This window comes from Aquarana catesbeiana, linkage group LG07, assembly GCF_042186555.1.
Source record: "Aquarana catesbeiana isolate 2022-GZ linkage group LG07, ASM4218655v1, whole genome shotgun sequence".
NCBI lineage: Eukaryota > Metazoa > Chordata > Amphibia > Anura > Ranidae > Aquarana > Aquarana catesbeiana.
This window is the reverse complement of record NC_133330.1, coordinates 342,127,293-342,155,170: the sequence shown is the minus strand read 5'-3', so window position 1 is coordinate 342,155,170 and position 27,878 is coordinate 342,127,293. Positions and strand designations below refer to the sequence as shown.

Sequence of the window (27,878 nt, the reverse complement as noted above, 5' to 3'; positions counted from 1 at the left end):
GCTTTCCTCTGTCCCCTTCTGTTTGGGATACTTTGCATATTCCAGTTCTGGGCACCAGTCCTCAGGAGGGATGTACTGGAAATGGAGCGAGTACAAAGAAGGGCAACAAAGCTAATAAAGGGTCTGGAGGATCTTAGTTATGAGGAAAGGTTGCGAGCACTGAACTTATTCTCTCTGGAGAAGAGACGCTTGAGAGGGGATATGATTTCAATATACAAATACTGTACTGGTGACCCCACAATAGGGAGAAAACTTTTTCGCAGAAGAGAGTTTAATAAGACTCGTGGCCACTCATTACAATTAGAAGAAAAGAGGTTTAACCTTAAACTACGTAGAGGGTTCTTTACTGTAAGAGTGGCAAGGATGTGGAATTCCCTTCCACAGGCGGTGGTCTCAGCGGGGAGCATCGATAGCTTCAAGAAACTATTAGATAATCACCTGAATGACCGCAACATACAGGGATATACAATGTAATACTGACACATAATCACACACATAGGTTGGACTTGATGGACGTGTGTCTTTCTTCAACCTCACCTACTATGTAACATTTCAGTTTTTCTTTTTTAATAAATCTGCAAAAATGTCAACAATTCTGTGTTTTTCTGTCAATATGGGGGGCTGTGTGTACAATATGGGGGGCTGTGTGTACAATATGGGGTGCTGTGTGTACAATATGGGGTGCTGTGTGTACAATATGGGGGGCTGTGTGTATAATATGGGGGCTGTGTGTACAATATGGGGGGCTGTGTGTACAATATGGGGGGCTGTGTGTATAATATGGGGGCTGTGTGTACAATATGGGGGGCTGTGTGTACAATATGGGGGGCTGTGTGTATAATATGGGGGCTGTGTGTACAATATGGGGGGCTGTGTGTACAATATGGGGTGCTGTGTGTACAATATGGAGTGCTGTGTGTACAATATGAGGTGCTGTGTGTACAATATGGGGTGCTGTGTGTACAATATGGGGGGCTGTGTGTACAATATGAGGTGCTGTGTGTACAATATGGGGTGCTGTGTGTACAATATGAGGTGCTGTGTGTACAATATGGGGTGCTGTGTGTACAATATGGGGTGCTGTGTGTACAATATGGGGGGCTGTGTGTACAATATGAGGGGCTGTGTGTATAATATGGGGGGTGCTGTGTGTACAATATGGGGTGATGTGTGTACAATATGGGGTGCTGTGTGTACAATATGGGGGGCTGTGTGTACAATATGGAGTGCTGTGTGTACAATATGGGGGGCTGTGTGTACAATATGGGGTGCTGTGTGTACAATATGGGGGGCTGTGTGTACAATATGGGGGGCTGTGTGTACAATATGGAGTGCTGTGTGTACAATATGAGGTGCTGTGTGTACAATATGAGGTGCTGTGTGTACAATATGGGGTGATGTGTGTACAATATGGGGTGCTGTGTGTACAATATGGGGTGCTGTGTGTACAATATGAGGTGCTGTGTGTACAATATGGGGTGCTGTGTGTACAATATGGGGTGCTGTGTGTACAATATGAGGTGCTGTGTGTACAATATGAGGTGCTGTGTGTACAATATGGGGGGCTGTGTGTATAATATGGAGTGCTGTGTGTACAATATGGGGTGCTGTGTGTACAATATGGAGTGCTGTGTGTACAATATGGGGGGCTGTGTGTACAATATGGGGGGCTGTGTGTATAATATGGAGTGCTGTGTGTACAATATGGGGTGCTGTGTGTACAATATGGAGTGCTGTGTGTACAATATGGGGTGCTGTGTGTACAATATGGAGTGCTGTGTGTACAATATGAGGTGCTGTGTGTACAATATGGGGTGCTGTGTGTACAATATGAGGTGCTGTGTGTACAATATGAGGTGCTGTGTGTACAATATGGGGTGCTGTGTGTACAATATGAGGTGCTGTGTGTACAATATGGGGTGCTGTGTGTACAATATGAGGTGCTGTGTGTACAATATGGGGTGCTGTGTGTACAATATGGGGTGCTGTGTGTACAATATGGGGTGCTGTGTGTATAATATGAGGTGATGTGTGTACAATATGAGGTGCTGTGTGTACAATATGGGGTGCTGTGTGTACAATATGAGGTGCTGTGTGTATAATATGAGGTGATGTGTGTACAATATGAGGTGCTGTGTGTACAATATGGGGTGCTGTGTGTACAATATGGGGTGCTGTGTGTACAATATGGGGTGCTGTGTGTACAATATGAGGTGCTGTGTGTACAATATGGGGTGCTGTGTGTATAATATGAGGTGATGTGTGTACAATATGGGGTGCTGTGTGTACAATATGGGGTGCTGTGTGTGCAATATGGGGTGCTGTGTGTATAATATGGGGTGATGTGTGTACAATATGGGGGGTGCTGTGTGTACAATATGAGGTGATGTGTGTACAATATGGGGTGCTGTGTGTACAATATGGGGTGCTGTGTGTACAATATGGAGTGCTGTGTGTACAATATGAGGTGCTGTGTGTACAATATGGGGTGCTGTGTGTACAATATGGGGTGCTGTGTGTATAATATGGGGGGTGCTGTGTGTACAATATGGGGTGCTGTGTGAGAAAAGGGTGAGGCTGGTGGGGAGAGGAGAGGGTGAAATGGGAAGAGAGTGAAGCTGGGTGGGCAGAGTTGGGGGGCAGGGGTGTAGGAGAGGGGGAGATGATAAAGCCATCTAACTGCTGTGCTGATAATACAGTGCCTTGAAAAAATATTCATACCCCTTAAAATTTTCCACATTTTGTCAGGTTACAACCAAAAACTTAAATGTATTTTATTGGGATTTCATGTGATAGACCAACACAAAGTGGCACATAATTGTGAAGCGAAAGGAATATGATAAATGGTTTTCCAAATTTTTTATAAATAAATATGTGAAAAGTGTGGGGGGCATTTGTATAGAGCCCCCTTTACTCTGATACCCCTAACTAAAATCTAGTGGAACCAATTGCCTTCAGAAGTCACCTAATTAGTAAATAGAGTCCACCTGGGTGTAATGTAATCTCAGTATAAATACAGCTGTTCTGTGAAGCCCTCAGAGGTTTGTTAGAGAACCTTAGTGAACAAACAGCATCATGAAGGCCAAGGAACACACCAGACAGGTCAGGGATAAAGTTGTGGAGAAGTATAAAGCAGGGTTAGGTTATAAAATAATCCCCCAAGCTTTGAACATCTCACGGAGCTCTGTTCAATCCATCATCCGAAAATGGAAAGAGTATGGCACAACTGCAAACCTACCAAGACATGGCCGTCCACCTAAACTGACCGGCCGGGCAAGGAGAGCATTCATCAGAGAAGAGCCAAGAGGTCCATGGTAACTCTGGAGGAGCTGCAGAGATCCACAGCTCAGGTGGGAGAATCTGTCCACAGGACAACTATTAGTCGTGTTCTCCACAAATCTGCCCTTTATGGAAGAGTGACAAGAAGAAAGACATTGGTGAAAGAAAGTCATAAGAAGTCCTGTTTGTAGTTTGTGAGAAGTCATGTGGGGGACACAGCAAACATGTGGAAGAAGGTGATCTGGTCAGATGTGACCAAAATTGAACTTTTTGGCCTAAAAGTAAAACGCTATGTGTGGGGGAAAACTAACACTGCACATCACCCTGAACACACCATCCCCACCGTGAAACATGGTGGTGGCAGCATCATGTGGTGGGGATGCTTTTCTTCAGCAGGGACAGGGAAGCTGATCAGAGTTGATGGGAAGATGGATGGAGCCAAATACAGGACAATCTTAGAAGAAAACCTGTAATGCTGCGTACACGTGGTCGGAATTTTTGTCCGAAAAACTTGGATGGTTTTTCAGACGGAATTCCGCTCAAGCTTGCCTTGTATACACACGGTCACACAAAAGTTCTCTGAACTTTCGACCGTGAAGAACGCGGTGACGTACAACACTATGACGAGCCGAGAAAATTAATTTCATAGCTTCCGAGCATGCGTCGAATTATGTCCGAGCATGCGTGATTTTTTGTGCGTCCGAATTTCATACAGACGATCGCATTTTCGGATAGGAACTTTTCCCGACCGAAAAATAGAGAACATGCTCTCAATCTTTTGCTGGCTGGAATTTTGCCAGCAAAAGACCGATGGAGCATACACATGGTCGCATTTTCCGACAAAAAGCTCTCACCTGAGTTTTTCGGGCAGAATTTCCGATCGTGTGTACCCGGCATTAGAGTCTGCAAAAGACTTGAGACTGGGGCGGAGGCTCACCTTCCAGCAGGACAACCACCCTAAACATCCAGCCAGAGCTACAATGGAATGGTTTAGATCAAAGCATATCCATGTGTTAGAATGGCCCAGTCACAGTCCAGACCTAAATCACATTGAGAATCTGTGGCAAGACTTGAAAATTACTGTTCACAGACGCTCTCCATCCAATCTGACAGAGCTTGAGATATTTTACAAAGAAGAATGGGCAGAAATGTCCCTCTCTAGATGTGCAAAGCTGGTAGAGACATCCCCAAAAAGACTTGCAGCTGTAAATGCAGCGAAAGAGGGTTTTACAAAGTATTGACTCCGGGGGGCGCCATACAAATACCCCCCACACTTTTCACATATTTACAGTATCTCACAAAAGTAAGTACACTCCTCACATTTTTGTAAATCTTTTCTTCTATCTTTTCATGTGACAACACTGAAGAAATGACACTTGTCTACAATGTAAAGTAGTGAGTGTACAGCTTGTATAACAGTGTAAATTTGCTGTCCCCTCAAAATAACTCAACACACAGCCATTAATGTCTAAACCGCTGGCAACAAAAGTCAGTACACCCCTAAGTGAAAATCTCCAAATTGGGCCCAAAGTGTCAATATTTTGTGTGGCCTCCATTATTTTCCAGCACTGCCTTAACCGTCTTGGGCATGGAGGTCACCAGAGCTTCACAGGTTGTCACTGGAGTCCTCTTCCCCTCCTCCATGATGACATCACAGAGCTGGTGGATGTTAGAGACCTTGTGCTCCTCCACCTTCCATTTGAGGATGTCCCACAGATGATCAATAGGGTTTAGGTCTGGAGACATGCTTGGCCAGTCCATCACCTTTACCCTCAGCTTCTATAGCAAGGCAGTGGTGGTCTTGGAGGTGTGTTTGGGGTCGTTATCATGTTGGAATACTGCCCTGCGGCCCAGTCTCTGAAGGGAGGGGATCATGCTCTGCTTCAGTATCTCACAGTACATGTTGGCATTCATGGTTCCCTCAATGATCTGTAGCTCCCCAGTGCCGGCAGCACTCATGCAGCCCCAGACCATGACACTCCCACCACCATGCTTGACTGTAGACAAGACACACTTGTCTTTGTCCTCCTCACCTGGTTGCCGCCACACACGCTTGTCACCATCTGAACCAAATACGTTTATCTTATGCCGCGTACACGCGACTGTTTTTCCCATTTATTGGTTTATCCGACGGAAAGATTTAGAACATGTTCTATTTCTAGGTCAGAATTTTCGAAAAGAAGGTCCGATGAGGCATACACACAAGCGGATTATACGATGGAATGACTCCATCTGACTTTTTCTCTCGGACATTCCGCTCGTGTGTACGCAGCATTAGTCTCCTCAGACCACAGGATATGGTTCCAGTAATCCATGTCCTTAGTCTGCTTGTCTTCAGCAAACTGTTTGTGGGCTTTCTTGTGCATCATCTTTAGAAGAGGCTTCCTTCTGGGACGACAGCCATGCAGACCAATTTGATGCAGTGTGCGGCGTATGGTCTGAGCACTAACAGGCTGACCCCCCACCCCTACAACCTCTGCAGCAATGCTGGCAGCACTCATACGTCTATTTCCCAAAGACAACCTCTGGATATGACGCTGAGCACGTGACCTCAACTTCTTTGGTGGACCATGGTGAGGCCTGTTCTGAGTGGAACCTGTCCTGTTATACCGCTGTATGGTCTTGGCCACCGTGCTGCAGCTCAGTTTCAGGGTCTTGGCAATCTTCTTATAGCCTAGGCCATCTTTATGTAGAGCAACAATTCTTTTTTTCAGATCCTCAGAGAGTTCTTTGCCATGAGGTGCCATGTTGAACTTCCAGTGACCAGTATGAGAGAGTGAGAGCGATTACACTAAATTTAAAATGGCTAATGGGGCCCAATTTGGAGATTTTCACTTAGGGGTGTACTGACTTTTGTTGCCAGCGGTTTAGACATTAATGGCTGTGTGTTGAGTTATTTTGGGGGGACAGCAAATTTACACTGTTATACAAGCTACACTTACTATACTTCTACTTACTTACACTTATACTTACTTAGCTACACTTACTATACTCACTACTTTACATTGTAGCATTTTTAGATATAATATGGAAATAATAAAAAAAGATCTAAAAACAAAAAGTTCTAAAAAGTGTAAACCTGAATAAATCCACTGGTGTCCTTGTAGTAGAACCCCGCAGAGTGGCCTGTCTGAGGAATAAAGTTATTTTAAAACTTGTCTGTCATGTCATTATCCTGATCTTTGACATTGGCTCTTTAAATCCTCTGGAGTGGGGCCAGGTTGGGAGGTATAAGAGGCGTCCTCTTCCCCCTGCTCATCACAGACGCCATGAGAGAGACTCTGGATCATCTGCTTACAGAGCACTCATTAGAGTGCAAGCTCTTGGCAACCCTGGGATGCCTCCTAGCTGCGTCGGTGTACGGCCTGAGATGGAGGAAGAGGCGCCGTATCCTCAGGAGGATGGAGGAGGAGAGGGAGAGGAGGGAGGACAGTGTGCGCCTCATGCAGGAGGCTCTGCGCAGATTTCACCTCCAGGTACACTAACATTAGGATTTCTCCTGTGACCTCACTACCTGCAGATGAGCTCCACTATAAATGGACCAGTCAGGGTCTGTTTTCCATCATGCTTATCCAAAGCTTTTTTTTTTTACCACTACTATTCCCTTATATTGGCTTTAGCTATTTCCGAATGCAGCAATTTAGAAATTGGATGAAAGGTTTAGCACTGGGAAACACTTTTTGAGCAAAAAATGTGCATTTTATATACAACTATATGGATCAGACCAAAATGAGGGACAAATGAGGAGGAAAGAGGGACAGAGGGACTTTGTTCCAAATCTTTGGACAGTCCCTCGAAATCAGGGACAGTTGGGAGCTATGCAGTATCCAGATCAGGAATACTTACCTTCATTTGCTGCATACTTGTTCCAGGTCTGTGACACACTTTGTGCACTAAAGTTAGGTAAAGCCAGGTGATTAGCATTTTCACATGGAGGCTGGGAATGATACATGTTGGATGTTCTCTTGGTCACGGGGGGGGTCCTGTGGTCGGGTTTGGCAGTGAAGGAACCCTCACCCAGCAAACGCCCCCATTCTACAAGGATATCAGGGACACTCCAGGGGATGTGCATTGCACAATCCCCCCCCCCCCAAACATTTCCCCCCCGGGACCGCCACACCTCTCCAGGTATGTGCTACGCCCAACTTCTGCATGCGGCATGAATACTGCTCACTGGCCTTCTAGGCTCTCCAACAAAGTATTAAACAGTCAACTCACCACTCACCCTTGGATCCATCAGATCTCACATCTCCCTGGAATCTATTAGATCTCCCCTCTCCCCGGGATCCATTAGCTGGACGACCAATGACCAACCCTAGAATCTGAAAATAGACAGTTCTCTGTGACAGTTCTGGAAATGTCTGGAGAACCCAAGTTAACCATACACATTACAATCTGTACAATCTCCGTTACACCTTCCAACAACGGTGTAGTTCAAGGGCCTTCCTGGCCCAGATACAAAACCGTCCTGGCAGGAATGTAGAAGACAACCAATACCCGTCACTAAGGCGTCTCCACCCAACACCGCCCTCTGTACACCAATCATTGAAGTATTGGCAGCACACCCATTCACCCTTCACTGTCCACAATGGAGAATGATTGGAAGCCACAACGACCAACCCTAGAATGAGGGGAACCTACAATGACCAACATTCAAATGAGGGGAACCCACAACGACCAACCCTCAAATGAGGGGAACCCACAACGACCAACCCTCGAATGAGGGGAACCCACAACGACCAAACCTAGAATGAGGGGAACCCACAACGACCAACCCTAGAAGGAGGGGAACCCACAACGGCAAACCCTAGAATGAGGGGAACCCACAACGACCAACCCTAGAATGAGGGGAACCCACAACGACCAACCCTAGAATGAGGAGAACCCACAACGGCAAACCCTAGAATGAGGGGAACCCACAACGGCAAACCCTAGAATGAGGGGAACCCACAACGGCCAACCCTAGAATGAGGGGAACCCACAACGACCAACCCTAGAATGAGGGGAACCCACAACGACCAATCCTAGAATGAGGGGAACCCACAACGACCAATCCTAGAATGAGGCGAACCCACAACGACCAATCGTACATTTCCTCCATGCCCACCATCTAATAATAGAAACAATAATAATCATATATCCTGAAAATAAATCAATGTCCCGCCATAGCAAAGACCTTCCGCCATTCTAGTACTGAAATAATCAGTTCATATCACCCCCCTCCTAATCTCATGACCCCCCAATGTCCATAATCTGAAAATAGACAATTCTCTGTGACAGTTCTGGAAATGTCTGGAGACCCCAAGCTAACCATACACATTACAATCTGTACAATCTGCGTTACACCTCCCAACAACGGTGTAGTTCAAGGGCCTTCCTGGCCCAGATACAACTTGTTGGGATAGATTAAGTAGGTCCTCATATTACATAGTTTTGGTAGATCAAAAGTTGGTTGTATAGTCAGATTGTAAGGTGTATGGTGACCCTCAGAGGGACAAGACACTTATTAAGCCCCATACACACTATCAAATTTTCTGCTGATTTTTGTCTTCAGATTTAACAAAACCATGTAGTGCGAGGGCCTGCCTGATTGCATACAAATTGAAACTCCTAAGGTTTGACCTCATATTATATGGTTTTGGTAAATCTGAAGAAAAAAAATCAGCAGAAAATCTGATAGTGTGTATGGGGCTTTAGTCCTGATATCTTCTCCGTTCATCCAGTATACAGATTCCTATACAGGGTAGATGACGCATTTATACATCATAGTCTATGTTCCTATTGTTTGGGTAGATGTATCCTCCGCTCCCACTTTCCTATAGCTGATCCCCCGTATTGTGTCCTTGGCTTCTGAACAATGACTGGAGCCGGTGTTCTCCCACTGAACAATTATCCTTCAGGGAATATTCGGGATCGGTTTTGGGAATGGACATTTTGGGTTTTTTAACATTCTTGTTTTCCATATTGGAAACCGATCTAGAGAACCCAGATTGTTGTCTCCTATAAGGTGTGAACTGTCTTCCAACTCCCAATCTTCTCGGTGAGGATCAGTCCTTCTGGTTATTCTGCTTCTCATTTCACCTTGGCTGAGGACCCCCCTCCACTTATGTACTCCGCTCGTCTTCTGTATGTGATAATAATACTGAGCACTATAGAGATTGGCCGTTCCAGTTCTTCTTGGTTGCCCCCCCCTCCACTTACAGTATGTACTCCGCTCATTTCCTGTATGCGATATGAATACTGAGCACTATAGAGATTGGCTATCCTGGTTGGGCCCCACCCCACCCCTCCACTTATGTACCCCGCTCATCTTCTGTATGCAATATTAATACTGAGCACCATAGAGATTGGCTGTCCCAGTTCTCCCTGGTTGGGCCCCCCCCCCCCCACCCCTCCACTTACAGTATGTACTCCGCTCATCTTCTGTATGCGATATTAATACTGAGTACTATAGAGATTGGCTGTCCCAGTTCTCCCTGGTGGGGCCCTTCCCCACCCCTCCACTTATGTACTCTGCTCATCTTCTGTATGCGATATTAATACTGGGCACTATAGAGATTGGCCGTCCAAGTTCTCCCTGGCGGGGCCCCACCCCACCCCTCCACTTATGTACCCCGCTCATCTTCTGTATGCAATATTAATACTGAGCACCATAGAGATTGGCTGTCCAAGTTCTCCCTGGTTCGTCCCCACCCCACCTCTCCAATTATATACTCCGCTCATCTTCTGTATGCGATATTAATACTGGGCACTATAGAGATTGGCTGTCCAAGTTCTCCCTGGTTGGGCCCCACCCCACCCCACCTCTCCACTTATGTACTCCACTCATCTTCTGTATGCGATATTAATACTGAGCACCATAGAGATTGGCCGTCCAAGTTCTCCCTGGTGGGGCCCCACCCCACCTCTCCAGTTATGTACTCCGCTCATCTTCTGTATGCGATATTAATACTGAGCACCATAGAGATTGGCCGTCCAAGTTCTCCCTGGTGGGGCCCCACCCCACCTCTCCAGTTATGTACTCCGCTCATCTTCTGTATGCGATATTAATACTGAGCACTATAGAGATTGGGCGTCCCGGTTCTCCCTGGTTCGTCCCCACCCCACCTCTCCAATTATATACTCCGCTCATCTTCTGTATGCGATATTAATACTGGGCACTATAGAGATTGGCTGTCCCGGTTCTCCCTGGTTGGGCCCCACCCCACCCCACCTCTCCACTTATGTACTCCACTCATCTTCTGTATGCGATATTAATACTGAGCAACATAGTGATTGGCCGTCCAAGTTCTCCCTGGTTGCGGCCCCTCTGGCTGGCAGCCCAGTCTCCTGACAGGTCAGATGTCAGTTAATGTTCTGCAGCCTGTAAACCGACCCCGCCCTCCCTCTATCCAAAATCCAGTATTGCAGCATAGGTGACACAGGGCCCCGGTGCAGACCGTGCTATGATCCCCCCAGAACAATGACAATTCCTGGAATATCCTGACTGATACGTCATCCTGTGCACAGTGCAGCTCAGTGCAGCTTCCCAAATCATCCATTTCTAAAGACTCCACACAGAGTTAATGAATAGTTGACCTTTCTGTCATTCCTTCATGTCTGAGGGACCCCATTGGGTAGACATTTCCTCACTTGTCCCTGTGACACCTGTACAAGAAATGGGGGGCAAGAAGACAAAGACTCAAATTGTGTCCCCATCGGAGAGATTTCCCATCACTTCCTGTCCTGACAGGGAAGAGTTTATAGGAACTCTTTAAGAATTAAGTGTCTCTAAAGTCAAAACTTTTTTAGTGTTGGATGGAGTGGAGAAGAATTAGAACCCCTGTCAGGTGTTTATTGCTGTGTCCCTTCTGGGGCAATTCACCACCTCCCATTTGTCCTGGTGTCACCAAAACAGAAAGTGATGGGAGGTTCAAAATATTACAGGTGTCACCAGAACAGGAATATAGAGGAAATCCTCCAATGGGGACACTATTTCTGGTGACAACTATTAAAGTTTGGACTTCTCCAATCTTTGATAGTTGTCACCAGAACTCCCTGTTGTGTCGCCAAGACAGGATTCTAACCCATCCATATTCTATTCATAACAACAAAAATTGTCTTTTGAGAACAACTTCTAAATAAACAAAAGGTTTGCTAAAAATTACATCTTGTACATTATGTATTAAAACAATGTATCAATTAATGAAGCCTGCAAACATAACAATGTATCTATACAAACTACACAAACTGCTACCTAGCTGGTTACTTTATGTAGCACAAAAGTAGCTTAATAAGGGGGACAATCTGGGGAGGGGCCCATATTCCAAAGGGGGTAGTCTGTGGAGGGGCTTATGTTCCAGGGGATGACAGTCTGTGGAGGGGCCCATGTTCCAGGGGATGACAGTCTGTGGAGGGGCCCATGTTCCAGGGGATGACAGTCTGTGGAGGGGCCCATGTTCCAGGGGATGACAGTCTGTGGAGGGGCCCATGTTCCAGGTAGGGGGACAGTCTGTGGAGGGGCCCATATCCCGAGGGGGGGAGCCCTCTGTGGCGTGGCCCACATTCAAGGGGGTGACAATCTGTGGAAGGACCCGTGTGCCAGGGGTGACAGTCTGTGGAGGGACCCGTGTGCCAGGGGTGACAGTCTGTGGAGGGACCCGTGTGCCAGGGGTGACAGTCTGTGGAGGGACCCGTGTGCCAGGGGTGACAGTCTGTGGAGGGGCCCATGTTCCAGGGGATGACAGTCTGTGGAGAGGCCCATGTTCCAGGGGATGACAGTCTGTGGAGAGGCCCATGTTCTGGGTAGGGGAGCAGTCTGTGGAGTGGCCTATGTTCCAGGGGGTGACAATGTTTGGAGGGGTCCATGTTCGAGGGGGTGAGAGACTGTGGAGGGGCCCATGTTCCAGGGGGTGTCAGCTGGTAGAGGGGTCCATGTTCCAGAGCCTCAGACAGTGATGATAAATGTAAATGAACTCAGTCCAAATCTGCAAACTTAACCAACCCCCAGCACCAAGCCATTAGCATAGAACTAAGTTAAGGTCTCAATACCAGACTAAAGTTATGGTCTTAACAACTGCCCCAGCACCAAGCAATGGGTCTGATACCAGCACCTGACCATGGGTATGAAATGAGCCATAGGACCAAGCATGGGTTCAACACTAACTGTAGACGAAGGCCATGGCACCAGGCCATGAGCAAACCATGTTATGGTCCCCACACCACCTCCACACCATGAGTTCAAAACCAGCCCTAGAAACAGGCTATAGACCAGTATGAGCACCAGGCCATTTGCCTACCAACTTCCCCAGAATCAGATGTTGGGTCCATAAATGCTCAACCACCAATCCATGGGCCTGGCACTAAACCGGACTCGGCTCCAGCACCATGCTATAGGCTTCAGTTTTTCTCAAAAGCTATGGCCCCAACGGTAATCCTTACATAGTTACATAGTTAATCTGGTTGAAAAAAAAGACACAAGTTCAATTTAGTTCAACCAACACTAACCCTTTTTTTACCCAATGACTGTAAATCAATAAATCAAATGTTTGTGTTCTTCTAGAACCCAAGTGTGGACCACAGGAGGATTCTGGATCTGACGTTGGGGGAACTGGTCGAGGAGCTGAAGGACGGCTCTCTATCTCCTCAGACGGCTCTCTATGTCTATGTGGAGAAGGTGAACTTCATGTTTGGCTTGAATAAGGAGCCCATATCATATCCAGGCGGATGAGAAAAGAATAGCCAGGAAATACAACTTTTTGAGGAATTTAGAATTTATCTGTGGTGGGAGGAGCTATCACAGATCGATCAATAATGATCCCCCCCCAGATGTATAGTACTACTGCGTTGCCTCTGTTGTAGGCGATAGTGTCATGTAGAATTATCAGCCAGATGATGAGTTGAACAGTAATGTGCAACCTGAAGTCTACTGTATGAATGCTAGATTGTCGGCGCCAATAAATGGTAAATGGGTGGAGCACACTTCTGGGGCAGTTGCGTACATGTAGTGCATACATTCGCAAATGAACCCGACAACTGTCCCAGGGGAGTCATGCACATTTACTTGGGTGCATCCAGTCATTTAGCAGAGATACCTCCAGCTAGTCTAGTTGCTGGGCCCCTAGGGGAGATCATAGGTGTGGCCTCCATTTTAGTTTCCGAAAAGCTGAATACAGGATCAGTGGTGATTCAGAGATCCTCCATCCGGCACCGACCTGCCCAGAATGCAGCTTCTGACAGACAATGTCAATGGTATGACTCCGGAACTCAATGTCAGCCTATCTACTATTTCTCAGTCCCTAACTGCTTCTGATCTGCCTTGTAACCCTAGCTGTCTATGGGCCATCAGATGCCTAACCTGACCCTACCCTATGCTGGTTACTGAGCCCTGAGCTAGAGAATCCCAGACCAGAAGAGACCAGTTCACTGAAGTAACAGGAGCTGGCTATAACAATAAAGAAGTTCACCTACTAATATACTGAATGGTGACCACTACACTCATAAGGTAGCACAGACCTGGCTATCTGGCACTGTGCACATGAGATAATAACAATACACCAGAGACCATTCTTTTACCAGACTTCAGATACACACAGAAGCTGCAACAGTTGAACTGAACATAACGCAGGAACACTTGACTAATAGTCTCTGCTTCTGGTCTGGATGTCCAATTCTGTCTCTCCTTTGTGGAAAGTCCCCTTTATAAGATATCACAGTCTTCCAATAGGGGTTTCTGATCGAGCTAGCAGGGACAGGAAGTACCTGTCTATAAACAACTAAAGATAACTAATTACCAGCTTTTTACAAATACAGACAGTAGATGGAAGCAGTTCCTTTCAGGGCTATGCAACAAGCCTAAGACAAAGTATAACAGGCAATGGCATCATTGTAGTACAGGGCTGCCTAGAGGGGCCACTAGCAGGCAGCACAGTACAAAATAACAGCGTATAAGAGGAACTCCTTAGTAATAAACAGCACAGTACAGTCTTGTGCAAAGACAGTCATGTGCGGCTCTAGGGGGCGGGGGACATTTCTTTCAAAAGAATGCTAGCTGTAGCTTGTAGCCCAGGGGGTCAACCACAGGGGTCCAGGATAGGATCCACCCATGGGAATCTGCAGACAGGCTCCACCCATGGGGATCTCTGGACAGACTCCACCCATGGGGATCTCTGGACAGACTCTACCCATGGGGATCTCCGGACAGGCTGGAAAGGCAGTATTCTGAGGCCAGGAAATGCAGTGCCCCCCACAGTGACTGGGCTTAATATGAAGTTGCAGGCTCTTGCACTCTCACTGGTGGCCCTCATTCTAGGAGCAATAAAGGAGGACCCCTAACACCTGGTGACCTCTTAGTGCCAAGTGACTGCTGTCTCATCAAGCATGGTGTCTCTGAGCACGGCAGGAAACTGTGGAATTTATATCCACTGGGTGTGTCTAGGAATCCTGGGGGTTATAGGAAAAGGAATTAAAAGGGGCCCCACACCCAATGCTGGGGTAAGGTGGGTAAGCAGAGACACCACTACACTAGACATGGTCAATAAAGTTTATCATATTCCCCAATAGGCTCTTGAAGTACACAGTGATCTGAACTGTGTGACTGTCTTCATGTCCGACTGTGAAACTCAGATCAAGAAATTGCAGGAGAGAGAGGAGAGGGGCCCTCTGTACGGGGTCCCGGTGTCCATAAAGGAGCATGTCAGCTACCAGGTAATTATATCAGCATACAATATTTTCCTACAATATTTTCTTATAGTGTGATACAAAAGCCTGCCTGTGTTTAGAGTGTTAGCTCTGCAGGGAAGGACTTTGTGTTAATAGGAAGATTTCCAGGAACAGACGCACCAATGGGGCCACAGGGCCAGGTTTTTATGGTGAGGGGTCTATAAAATTTTTACATTGACCATTTCTTTATTAACCTGACCAGGCTGTCCTGGATGGGTGGTTTTAACTGTCCTCTATGGGATTTTAACTTGGAATCGGGGGGCCCTAACAGTACTCGGTGGGATTTTCACCTGGGGTCGGGGGTACTAACTGTTCTTTGTGGCATTTTCACCTGGAATCAGGGGTCCTTAACAGTTTTTTATGGGATTTTCACCTGGAATCGGGGGTCCTAACAGTACGCTGTGGGATTTCCACCTGGAATGGGGGGTCCAAACAGTCCTTTGTGGGATGTTCACCTGGGGTCAGGGGTCCTAACAGTCTTCTGTGAGATTTTCACCTGGGATCGAGAGTCCTAGCAGTCCTTGGTGGGATTTTCACCTGGGATGGGGGGTCCTAACCGTCCTTTGTGGGATTTCCACCTGGGATTGGGGGGTCCTAACCGTCCTCTGTGGGATGTTCATTTGGAATCGGGGATCCTAACCTTCCTCTGTGTGATTTCTTTTTTTTTTTTTTTTTTTCCATAAATTTTTATTGAATGACCATAATAATAGCATACAACATTCCATTGTAACATTAGAGCATTAGAGTACATTTAGATTCAGTAAAGACATAAACAACATTATGTGCCTGGAAAATGAGTTCTTAGTATAGTTAAGATACAGTTTATACAGTTCAGGGTTTTACTTATTGTTCAACTATATACAGTATCTGACAAAAGTAAGTACACCCCTCACATTTTTGTAAATCTTTTCTTCTATATTTTCATGTGACAACACTGAAGAAATGACACTTTGCTACAATGTAAAGTAGTGAGTGTACAGCTTGTATAACAGTGTAAATTTGCTGTCCCCTCAAAATAACTCAACACAGCCATTAATGTCTAAACCGCTGGCAACAAAAGTGAGTACACCCCTAAGTGAAAATGTCCAAATTGGGCCCAATTAGCCATTTTCCCTCCCCGGTGTCATGTGACTCGTTAGTGTTACAAGGTCTCAGGTGTGAATGGGGAGCAGGTGTGTTAAATTTGGTGTTATCGCTCTCACTCTCTCATACTGGTCACTGGAAGTACAACATGGCACCTCATGGCAAAGAACTCTCTGAGGATCTGAAAAAAAAGAATTGTTGCTCTACATAAAGATGGCCTAGGCTATAAGAAGATTGCCAAGACCCTGAAACTGATCTGCAGCCCAGTGGCCAAGACCATACAGCGGTATAACAGGACAGGTTCCCCTCAGAACAGGCCTAGCCATGGTCCACCAAAGAAGTTGAGGTCACGTGCTCAGCGTCATATCCAGAGGTTGTCTTTGGGAAATAGACGTATGAGTGCTGCCAGCATTGCTGCAGAGGTTGAAGAGGTGGGGGGTCAGCCTGTCAGTGCTCAGACCATACGCCACACACTGCATCAAATTGGTCTGCATGGCTGTCATCCCAGAAGGAAGCCTCTTCTAAAGAAGATGCACAAAAAAGCCCACAAACAGTTTGCTGAAGACAAGTAAACTAAGGACATGGATTACTGGAACCATGTCCTGTGGTCTGATGAGACCAAGATAAACTTATTTGGTTCAGATGGTGACAAGCGTGTGTGGGGGCAACCAGGTGAGGAGGACAAAGACAAGTGTGTCTTCTCTACAGTCAAGCATGGTGGTGGGGGTGTCATGGTCTGGGGCTGCATGAGTGCTGCCGGCAGTGGGAGGCTACAGATCATTGAGGGAACCATGAATGCCAACATGTACTGTGACATACTGAAGCAGAGCATGATCCCCCCCCTTCAGAGACTGGACCGCAGGGCAGTATTCCAACATGATAACCACCCCAAACACACCTCCAACACCACCACTGCCTCGCTAAAGAAGCTGAGGGTAAAGGTGATGGACTGGCCAAGCATGTCTCCAGACCTGAGAGTAGTAAGATTATTCCCGCGCTATCAGGTATGAAAATTAGCTAGAATAGGAAAAGCAGCTAGCACCGAAACAGGTACACACCAGACCTAGAAATGTTAAATCTAAATAGGTGGTGCTGCGCTAATCCCAAGTGAATATGCTACAAGCCCTGAGGTATATAGATGAGTAAAATCAATTCGCTAAAAATACATCTAATAACACCATAATAGATCCAATAATGAGGGTAAATGGCAATGGCCCAAATGAGATTTAAAAAAATATATATATATTATCATAAATGTGAAATGTGTACATACCACTATAAAATAAAACATATCACTGTAACACTTTAGCTCACTGACAATAATAAATAAATGATGATAAGTAGCAATGGCCAAAAAGAAATTAAAAAATAGTATCATAAATGTGAAATGTGTACATACAACTATAAGATAAGCATATCACTATAACACTGTGGCTCACTGATAGTAAGTGAAAATAAAACACTCTTTATAAGGTGCAGATAAAAGTAAAAGCCTGTGATTAGCAATATGTGCAGACGTAGCTCATAAAGTGACAATGTGCAGTATTGTATCGGAATGGGTACACCATAGATCCCAAACAAATAAAGCAACATGCATCACATAAGTGACACTATGCAAAAAAATATGATCAGACAAAGTAATAAAAAAATATAATAAAAAATAATCTAGAATCACATACAAAAGTGCTCAAAAAATAGTCCTTCTATTAATTCAAAGAACGTGACCGCAACGTCCTAGCATGCGATCGTTGCAATAGGGTGCTCAAAGTGGATCAACACAAGTGCATCTTCGTGTATACACACACAGGTGGGTAATGGCCCCTTACCTTGAGGTAATAGGGCAACAGCATATGACAAATAAGCCTTTAATGGTGTCCACCTAGGGGCTTCAGCGCATCCCTCATGGTCCTAAATCCGGAGTATGACTCCCTCAGACGTGGGGCAGGGGAGTATATAGATGACAAAGCACAAAAGATCAAAGGGACGGGACAGGCTGTACTACTGCTAGAGGCTCACGAGCTCGCCGCTCGTTGGATTTTAAACGCTGTTCATTCATTTTTTGTGAGTACCCTATTATCTTTAATAAAAAGCTATTTTCACACCAAAAAACGGTATTACACTATTGGGATCTTTTGTGCTTTGTCATCTATATACTCCCCTGCCCCACGTCTGAGGGAGTCATACTCCGGATTTAGGACCATGAGGGATGCGCTGAAGCCCCTAGGTGGACACCATTAAAGGCTTATTTGTCATATGCTGTTGCCCTATTACCTCAAGGTAAGGGGCCATTACCCACCTGTGTGTGTATACACGAAGATGCACTTGTGTTGATCCACTTTGAGCACCCTATTGCAACGATCGCATGCTAGGACGTTGCTGTCACGTTCTTTGAATTAATAGAAGGACTATTTTTTGAGTACTTTTGTATGTGATTCTAGATTATTTTTTATTATATTTTTTTATTACTTTGTCTGATCATATTTTTTTGCATAGTGTCACTTATGTGATGCATGTTGCTTTATTTGTTTGGGATCTATGGTGTACCCATTCCGATACAATACTGCACATTGTCACTTTATGAGCTACGTCTGCACATATTGCTAATCACAGGCTTTTACTTTTATCTGCACCTTATAAAGAGTGTTTTATTTTCACTTACTGTCAGTGAGCCACAGTGTTATGGTGATATGCTTATCTTATAGTTGTATGTACACATTTCACATTTATGATACTATTTTTTAATTTCTTTTTGGCCATTGCTACTTATCATCATTATTTATTTATTACTGTCAGTGAGCTAAAGTGTTACGGTGATATGTTTTATTTTATAGTGGTATGTACACATTTCACATTTATGATAATATAATTTTTTTTTTTTAAATCTTATTTGGGCCATTGCTATTTACTCTCATTATTGGATCTATTATGGTGTTATTAGATGTATTTTTAGCGAATTGATTTTACTCATCTATATACCTCAGGGCTTGTAGCATATTAAGTAGCATAAAACCAACAGCCAGTACTCCATACTCCTACTACTTGACCTCTCTGCGGCCTTTGATACTGTTGACCACCCGCTCCTTCTCAATAAACTACATTCCCTTGTCCTCCGAGATTCTGCTCTATTCTGGTTCTCTGCCTATTTATCACAGCGCTCCTTCAGTGTCACCTACAACGCTGTCTGCTCCTCTCCATTGCCCCTTTCAGTGGGGGTCCCCCAAGGCTCGGTTCTTGGACCCCTTCTCTTCTCTATCTACACCTCCTCCCTCGGTCACTTAATAACTGCCCACGGCTTCCAATACCACTTATACGCTGATGACACCCAAATCTATCTGTCTACTCCTCACCTCACTCCTTCAGTCTCCTCTCACATTACTAACTGACATATCAGCATGGATGTCACACCACTTCCTTCAACTAAATCTCTCTAAAACTGAGCTATTAATATTCTCCCCCGCCCCCCTCCATGACTTTTCCATCAAAATCAACAATGCAACCATCAGTCCCTCCCCTCACGCCAGGTACTCGGTGTAATCCTAGACTCTGACTTGTCATTTTAGCCTCAAATCCAATCGCTGTCAAAAGTTTGTAGAATTCACCTCCATAACATCTCTAAAATTCGCCCTTTTTTAACAAATGAAACCACCAAACTCCTCATTCACTCCCTCGTTATCTCTCGCCTTGACTATTGCAACTCCCTTCTCATTGGCCACCTCTCCATAGGCTCCTCCCCTCTTCAGTCTATCATGAATGCTGCTGCCAGACTTATCCACCTTACCAACCGCTCAGTGTCTGCCAACCCTCTCCTCCAATCCCTACACTGGTCTCCATTCAGTGTCTGCCAACCCTCTCCTCCAATCCCTACACTGGTCTCCATTCAGTGTCTGCCATCCCTCTCCTCCAATCCCTACACTGGTCTCCATTCAGTGTCCACCAACCCTCTTCTCCAATCCCTACACTGGTCTCCATTCAGTGTCTGCCAACCCTCTCCTCCAATCCCTACACTGGCTCCCAATCACCCAGCGAACTAAATTCAAAATTCTAACTACAACATACAAAGCCATTCACAACTCTGCCCCGAGCTACATCACTAATCTTGTCTCCAAATATCACCCAAATCGACCTCTCCGCTCTTCTCAAGACCTCCTGCTTTCAAGCTCTCTCATCTCCTCCTCCCATGCTCGTCTCCAGGATTTCTCCAGAGCCTCTCCCATCCTCTGAAACTCGCTACCTCCATCTATCCGGCTATCCCCTACTCTTGCTACCTTCAGGCAATCCCTGAAAACTCATCTCTTCAGGAAAGCCTATCACGTCTCCAACTAATCTCCTACAACTTCCATCAGCTCATTCCCCACAGTTACAACCTTTTGTACCACCTGCTTCACCCTATTAGATTGTAAGCTCTTCTGAGCAGGGCCCTCTTAATCCTATTGTATTGTATTATAACTGTATTGTCTCCCTTTTATATTGTAAAGCGCTGCGTAAACTGTTGGCGCTATATAAATCCTGAATAATAATAATAATATTCACTTGGGATTAGCGCAGCACCACCTATTTAGAATTAACATTATGTCTCCAGACCTAAACCCCATTGACCATCTGTGGGACATCCTCAAACGTAGGGTTGAGGAGCACAAGGTCTCTAACATCCACCTGCTCCGTGATGTCGTCATGGAGGAGGGGAAGAGGACTCCAGTGACAACCTGTGAAGCTCTGGTGACCTCCATGCCCAAGAGGGTTAAGGCAGTGCTGGAAAATAATGGTGGCCACACAAAATATTGATATTTTGGGCCCAATTTGGACATTTTCACTTAGGGGTGTACTGACTTTTGTTGCCAGCAGTTTATACATTAATAGTGTTGAGTTATTTTGAGGGGACAGCAAATTTACACTGTTATACAAGCTGTACACTCACTACTTTACATTGTAGACAAGTGTCATTTCTTCAATGTTGTCACATGAAAAGATAGAAGAAAAGATTTACACAAATGTGACTGAGGGGTGTACTTACTTTTGTGAGATACTGTAGTATAGTACTGTATACTATTACTGGCTGGTGTGAAAGTCATATTGTTTAGACAATTAGACAATAATAGTATCGCTGTTTTGAATGCCAGTTTATGACTGTCTTTAATTGTATAAGGAAAAAAAAAAATTATATATGTGTATGTATGTATGTATGTATGTATGTATGTATATATATATATATATATATATATATATATATATATATATTGTGAGGTTTGGGGGTTGTTTAACTTCAGTGTAGAGCTTACCAGTGAGCTGAGTCTACGCCAGATATGCAGTTTAAGGGCTTTTTTGGCCCATGTTTATTGAAGTAAAAGAAAAACAGTCCATCCAGGATTCCCACGCAGGGGTTTCTTCCTCAAAGCAATAATGAAATAAATGGAAAATACTGAGCCACCTGGCTCTCTGGTCAGCACTGCTGTTCAGGCGTTGACCTCAGTCCTCCTGACCCTGTAACTGTGTCCCTGTTTGGTACCCACACTGTACCTCCGGTGACACTCTGTTTTACAGCTTCCTGGCTTACGTTATTGCCACACGGCTGCTTAAGGCCTGTAGCCTAGGCCTTAGGTCTGCTCATTAGAACAAAAGAGTTTCCTTGAGTTGAGCTCTCTCCTAGATTACTCCTGATCAGCGCCTTGCTGCTCTGTCACAAAGTACATCTGCCTCCTGCAGACATGCATTCTCTGGCTGCACCCATGCAGCCTTTGACTCCTGCAAAGGAATGGGAGTCCACCTGACTCCCATGCACAGACTTCCTGTCTGTCGGGTGGGGCCCTGAGCCTCAGCCAGGTCACAACTAAATAGCCCAGCACACAGGTGTGCAATCAGCATGCCTTTCTCTCCAAAGTCTGGTGTAAACCAGCAATATTCCAGGTAGCACAGGGTCCCAATGCCGCAATATATATATATATATATATATATATATATATATATATATATATATATATATATATATATATATATATATATATAGGGGGGGTTGGGGATTCATTTTGTGTTACAAAAAAGGAATTGTTTTCTTTTTTCCTCTTTCCCTTCCTCTAGTATCAGATGTAGTCTATTGCGGGGTTATGTTTTCGGTATTTATACATTTACTGCTTTATAGGCTGAAGAAGATTTAAGTTGTATCTGGGATTGGGGATCCTGAGTCCACTGTGGTATTTTCACCTGGGATCGGGGGTCCTATGAGTCCACTGTGGGATTTTCACCTGGGATCGGGGGGTCCTATGAGTCCACTGTGGTATTTTCACCTGGGATCGGGGGTCCTATGAGTCCACTGTGGTATTTTCACCTGGGATCGGGGGTCCTATGAGTCCACTGTGGGATTTTCACCTGGGATCGGGGGGTCCTATGAGTCCACTGTGGTATTTTCACCTGGGATCGGGGGTCCTATGAGTCCACTGTGGTATTTTCACCTGGGATCGGGGGTCCTATGAGTCCACTGTGGGATTTTCACCTGGGATCGGGGGGTCCTATGAGTCCACTGTGGGATTTTCACCTGGGATCGGGGGTCCTAACATTTCTCTGCGGGACTTTCAGGGTCACCCCTCCACATGTGGCCTGGCTCAGTATCTGGATGTTCTGGAGGAGGAGGACAGCGTCATGGTTAAAGTCTTGAAGAAACAAGGAGCCGTTGTGTTTGCCAAGACCAACGTGCCGCAGACCCTGATCTGGTGAGGACCAGCCAATGGCAGAGCTCAGGAACCCATAGACACCAATCACATCTCACCATCCATTGGTTTACAAATAATTTATCTTTTTCATTGTTTGCCAGCATTGAAACCAGTAACCCCATCTATGGGTTGACCCGGAACCCCCACAACAAAGCCAAAGCCTGTGCAGGCTCCACAGGAGGGGAGGGGGCCCTTATTGGAGGTGGGGGCTCCATCCTAGGAATTGGAACAGATATTGGTGGCAGCATCCGTTTGCCATCCAGCTTCTGTGGAATTGTCGGGTTTAAGCCGTCACCAGCCAGACTCAGGTGAGCCAATGATAATAATGTCATTAATCATATCGCCCTATTGGAACATGGAATGGAATCTAAACCCCACCTTCTTTTCTAGTATTAGTGGTGTCCGCCCATGTGTGGATGGAATGACAACAGGTAGGTCTGCCTCAAGTGAAATGCAACCAGTCTGTGAACTGCTAAAGATTTCCATAATACAATGAAACTACTGCAATCTGAATGGTCCAGGACTGCTTGTGTATGTGTGTGGCGTGTCTGCAGCCTCATGTCACATGACTCTGCTCCTTCCCAAACCTCAGTGTGTGTCAGTGAAGCTACAGTACTGTGCAAACGTCCTAGGCAGGTGTGGTGCTGTAAATAAGTCTTCCAGACATAAAAGTGTTAATATTTTATATTTATCAATGAAGAAAATGGAAAGTAAAAGAAGAGAACTCCAAATCCAATCAATATTTGGGGTGACTGCCCCTTTGCCTTCTTCTAGGTAGACATGCACACAGTTATTGAAGGAACTCAGCAGGTAGGTTGTTCTATGTACATCTTGTAGAACTAAGCACAGATCTTCTGTGGATGTTGGCTGCCTCCAATCCTACATCCCAGACAGACTCCATGATGGTGAGTTCAGGGCTCTGTGGAAGCCAAACCATCACTTCTAGGACTCCTTTTTCTTCTTTACACTGAAGATAGTTCTTAATAACATTGGTTGGATGTTTAGGGGGGTTGTCCTGCTGTAGAATAAATTTGGGTCCAATCACACACCTCCCTGATGGCATGGCGTGATGGGGAAGTATCTGTCTGGATTTCTCAGCATTGAGGACACCATTGATCCTGAACAAATTTACAACTCCCTTAGCAGAAATGCAGCCCTCAAACTTGTAAGGAACCTCCACCATGCTCTTCAGCCCTTCCCCCAACATACTGCCTCATGCTACAGCCAAATATTTCACATTGTGACTCATAAGTCCAGAGCATCTGCTGCCATTTTTATGCCACCCAGTTCCTATGTTTTCCTGCATAGTTGAGTGGCTTAGTCTTGCTTCCACGTTTGAGGCTTTTTGGAAACAAATCTTCCATGAAGACCATCTCTGGCCAGACTTTCCTGTAAAGTAGATGGGTGTACCTGGGTCCCACTGGCTTCCTCCAGACTTCCCTGGACAGTAGATGGGGTTACCTAGGTCCCACTGGTTTCTCCGGACTTCTCTGGACAGTAGGTGGGGGTACCTGGGTCCCACTGGCTTCCCCCAGACTTCTCTGTACAGTAGCTGGCTGTACCTGGGTCCCACTGGTTTCCTCCAGACTTCTCCCGACAGTAGATGGGTGTACCTGGGTCCCACTGGTTTCCTCCAGACTTCTCCGAACAGTATTTGGGTGTAGCTGTGTCCCACTGGTTTCCTCCAGACTTCTCCACACAGTAGATGGGGGTACCTGGGTCCCACTGGTTTCCTCCAGACTTTTCCGGGCAGTAGATGGATATACCTGGGTCCCCCTGGTTTCCTCTAGACTTCTCCAGACAGTAGATGAGGGTACCTGGGTCCCACTGGTGTCCTCCAGACTTCTCCGGATAGTAGATGGGGGTTCCTGGGTCCCACTAGTGTCCTCCAGACTTCTCCGGATAGTAGATGGGGGTACCTGGGTCCAGTGCTGTGTCTTGGCCTAGGCCAACAAGGCCCAGGCCTAGGGCGGCACTGTGCGGGGGGGGGGCGGCAAAAAGCCGCCCCCCCCCCCAAAATGACAGCGGCGCCCTCTTCCCACACAGCAGGGCCACCATCTGGGGAGTACAGCTTAGCAGTGCGGGTGCGGAGGGGGCTAGAAAGTAGTTAAAGTAAGAACTGTCAAGCCGCCCCTCCGTAAAGCTGTAAATCTGTCTCTGATTGGCCCTCTGCTGTGGCCAATCATGGGGAGGAAAACAGCGGGCAGGAAGCTGGGCGGCGGCACGGCAAAACCAATTAGAGCCTCTCTCTCTCTCTTCTCCCTTCAGCTGACAGAAAAGGGAGGTGGGGCGAGCGGGGGAGTTCTCTGGCAAATGGATCAGCAGCGCTGTGACAGGGAGAGGAGAGATGCAGGGGGCTGTCTGTGTATCTCCCCCGCTCGCCCCCCCTCCCCTTTCTGTCAGCTGAAGGGAGAAGAGAGAGAGAGCGGCTCTAATTGGTTTCGCCGTGCCGCCCAGCTTCCTGACCACTGTTTTCCTCCCCATGATTGGCCACAGCAGAGGGCCAATCAGAAGACTCTGGGGGCATCATGGGAAAATAGTCCCTGAAGAATGGCGGCCCTGTGTGTCCACAGACATGCTACAGCCCCCAGCATGCATGCACTCTGCTGAGGGGGTGTTAGAGGAGAAAAAGAGCCACGCTGTACCCGCACCACCAGAAAGCCACGCTGTACCCGCACCACCAGAGAGCCACGCTGTACCCGCACCACCAGAGAGCCACGCTGTACCCGCACCACCAGAGAGCCACGCTGTACCCGCACCACCAGAGAGCCACGTTGTACCTGCACCACCAGAGAGCCACGCTGTACCCGCACCACCAGAGAGCCACGCTGTACCCGCACCACCAGAGAGCCACGCTGTACCCGCACCACCAGAGAGCCACGCTGTACCCGCACCACCAGAGAGCCACGTTGTACCCGCACCACCAGAGAGCCACGCTGTACCCGCACCACCAGAGGGCCACGTTGTACCCGCACCACCAGAGGGCCACGCTGTACCCGCACCACCAGAGAGCCACGCTGTACCTGCACCACCAGAGAGCCACGCTGTACCCGCACCACCAGAGAGCCACGCTGTACCCGCACCACCAGAGAGCCACGCTGTACCTGCACCACCAGAGAGCCAGCCACACTGTTCCCGCACCACCAAAGAGAGAGCCACGCTGTGCACGCACCACCAGAGGGGGAGAAAGAGAAAGCCACTGCCAGGGTACAGACCTGCTACACTACTGACCAGAGTCCGCCTGGGCAACCCAGAGTGAGCGAACGTCCAGCTGGAGGGATCACTGTTGCGGTTTCATTGGGTCTGATAAGAGAGCCTGTTGGCCATTATCCATTACTGTTCCCAGGGACTGAGCCATTAGGAAGTGCCTAACCTGATATCCTCTAGGCCTTGTTGACCGCCACAATGAGCTCCAACGCTGGGCCTCCAGTCCAAAAATTAAGGGGGGGGGACACAATTTTTACAGCTCCAGGTGACACCAAACCTAGTGACGCCACTGTCCCGGAGCCCACAACAAGTTCTGGCACTGAGCTTCGGTAACTGGCAGCCAGAGTGCGCTAGCGTGGGCACCCAGGACATCTGCCACCTGGGGTCCCACAAGCGGCGATCGGCTTTCCGTAGCAGCCGCCACCTCTCTCCCCACTGTCAGCCACACACACTCCTCGGCTCCTCCTCCTTCTCGGCTCCAATGTTCTAGTGTACACAGCCAGGAGGAGAAGGAGCCACAGAGGAGGGACACGACTTCAGTGCAAGAGCCGCGCTGCCGGTCTGAGGTCTGTGTATAGTTTACAGTGGAGGGGGACACAGTAACCGGGAAGGGGGGCAGATAACAGATGCACACATGGATGAGGGGAGGGGGGGTAAGGGGATATGTGCTGGGTGCTTTGGGAGGGGAGAGGATATGTGCTAGTGAGGGGGTCTGATCCTCCCCTCCCAAAGCAACTAGCACATATCCCCTTACCCCCCAAATGAAAAGATGCCGCATTCCTCTCTGTCCTCTTCCCGCGGCGTCCCTCTGTCCTCCTCCAATGAAGATGACAGGGCGGATCTTTAAAAGAAAGGGGTGTGGCCTTGACAGGAAGGGGTGGGGCATATTTAAATTAGGGGGTGCGCAAGCTCAGTCAGGCCTAGGGCAGCACAAAACCTAAATACACCACTGCCTGGGTCCCACTGGTTTCCGCCAGTTCTGTGCTGATGGTATTGCTAGATATCTTCTGATGTAGATGGGAAGGAAGCATGATGTGTCTTTCATATGCTGGCCGACCACTGCATCTACTCTCCTCAACGTTACCTGACCGCTGTGTTTAAGCTCTTCAACATTACCCAACCACTGCGTCTATGCTCCTCAACGTTACCTGACCACTGTGTCTATGCTCCTCAACATTGCCCAATCAATGGTGCCCTCAAAGCTAAGAAATCCAGGCAGATACTTCTCAATCATTCCATACCATCAGGGAGGTGTGTGATTGGCCCCAAATTTATTCTGCAGCAGAACAACCACCTGAAACATACAGCAAATGTCATTAAAAACTATTTTCAGTGTAAAGAAGAACAAGGAGTCCTGGAAGTGATGGATTGAGGTCCATCGAAGAGGTCCATCAGAGGACCCCCATCCTCTGGTGGATCAGTGTGACTCTGATCCTTTACGATATTTTTATAATAACCTGAAACCAGCCATGTCTATTTTAGATTGCTGGACTATTCAGCTAAAGTGGATTACTGAAATGTCAGCTCTGAAGTTCATCCTGGAAAGCAGTAGTAGTAATTGGAACTTCTCAGCAGTGGTTGAATGTGACTCTCATATATCCTATATTGGCTACATGTATAGTAGTGCAGCTTAAAGCTGCTGGAAGTTGTTCTATGCTGAATGTGGTAGATGACTGTTTGAGTGAACCAAATGGGGTGTAAGAGGCGAGACTCATGTTGGCTGCTTTGGATGAGCTCTGGTGGAAGGATTGGTTGTCTTGTGTGATTTTAGGTCAGCTTTTTAACTTACATTTGGAGTGTGTGATTAGGGTACATTTGGGGTGTATTTGGAGTGTGTGTTTAGGGCACATTTGGGGTGTGTGATGAGGGCACATTTGGGGTGTATTTGAAATGTGTGTTTGGGGGATC

The 27,878-nt window shown here is 46.7% G+C and overlaps 1 protein-coding gene across 1 annotated transcript in view; it reads left to right on the top strand.

Moving 5' to 3' along the window:
• The first annotated feature begins 6,509 nt into the window (after positions 1-6,509).
• LOC141103884 (vitamin D3 hydroxylase-associated protein-like) overlaps positions 6,510-27,878 on the top strand; it is a 49,099-nt gene continuing 27,730 nt past the window's right edge. The window contains exons 1-6 of the mRNA XM_073593944.1: positions 6,510-6,755; positions 12,821-12,934; positions 14,821-14,964; positions 22,630-22,763; positions 22,865-23,071; positions 23,154-23,194. Coding sequence (XP_073450045.1) covers positions 6,549-6,755; positions 12,821-12,934; positions 14,821-14,964; positions 22,630-22,763; positions 22,865-23,071; positions 23,154-23,194 — 847 coding nt within the window. The 5' untranslated portion in view covers positions 6,510-6,548. The remainder of the gene's footprint in view (positions 6,756-12,820; positions 12,935-14,820; positions 14,965-22,629; positions 22,764-22,864; positions 23,072-23,153; positions 23,195-27,878) is intronic.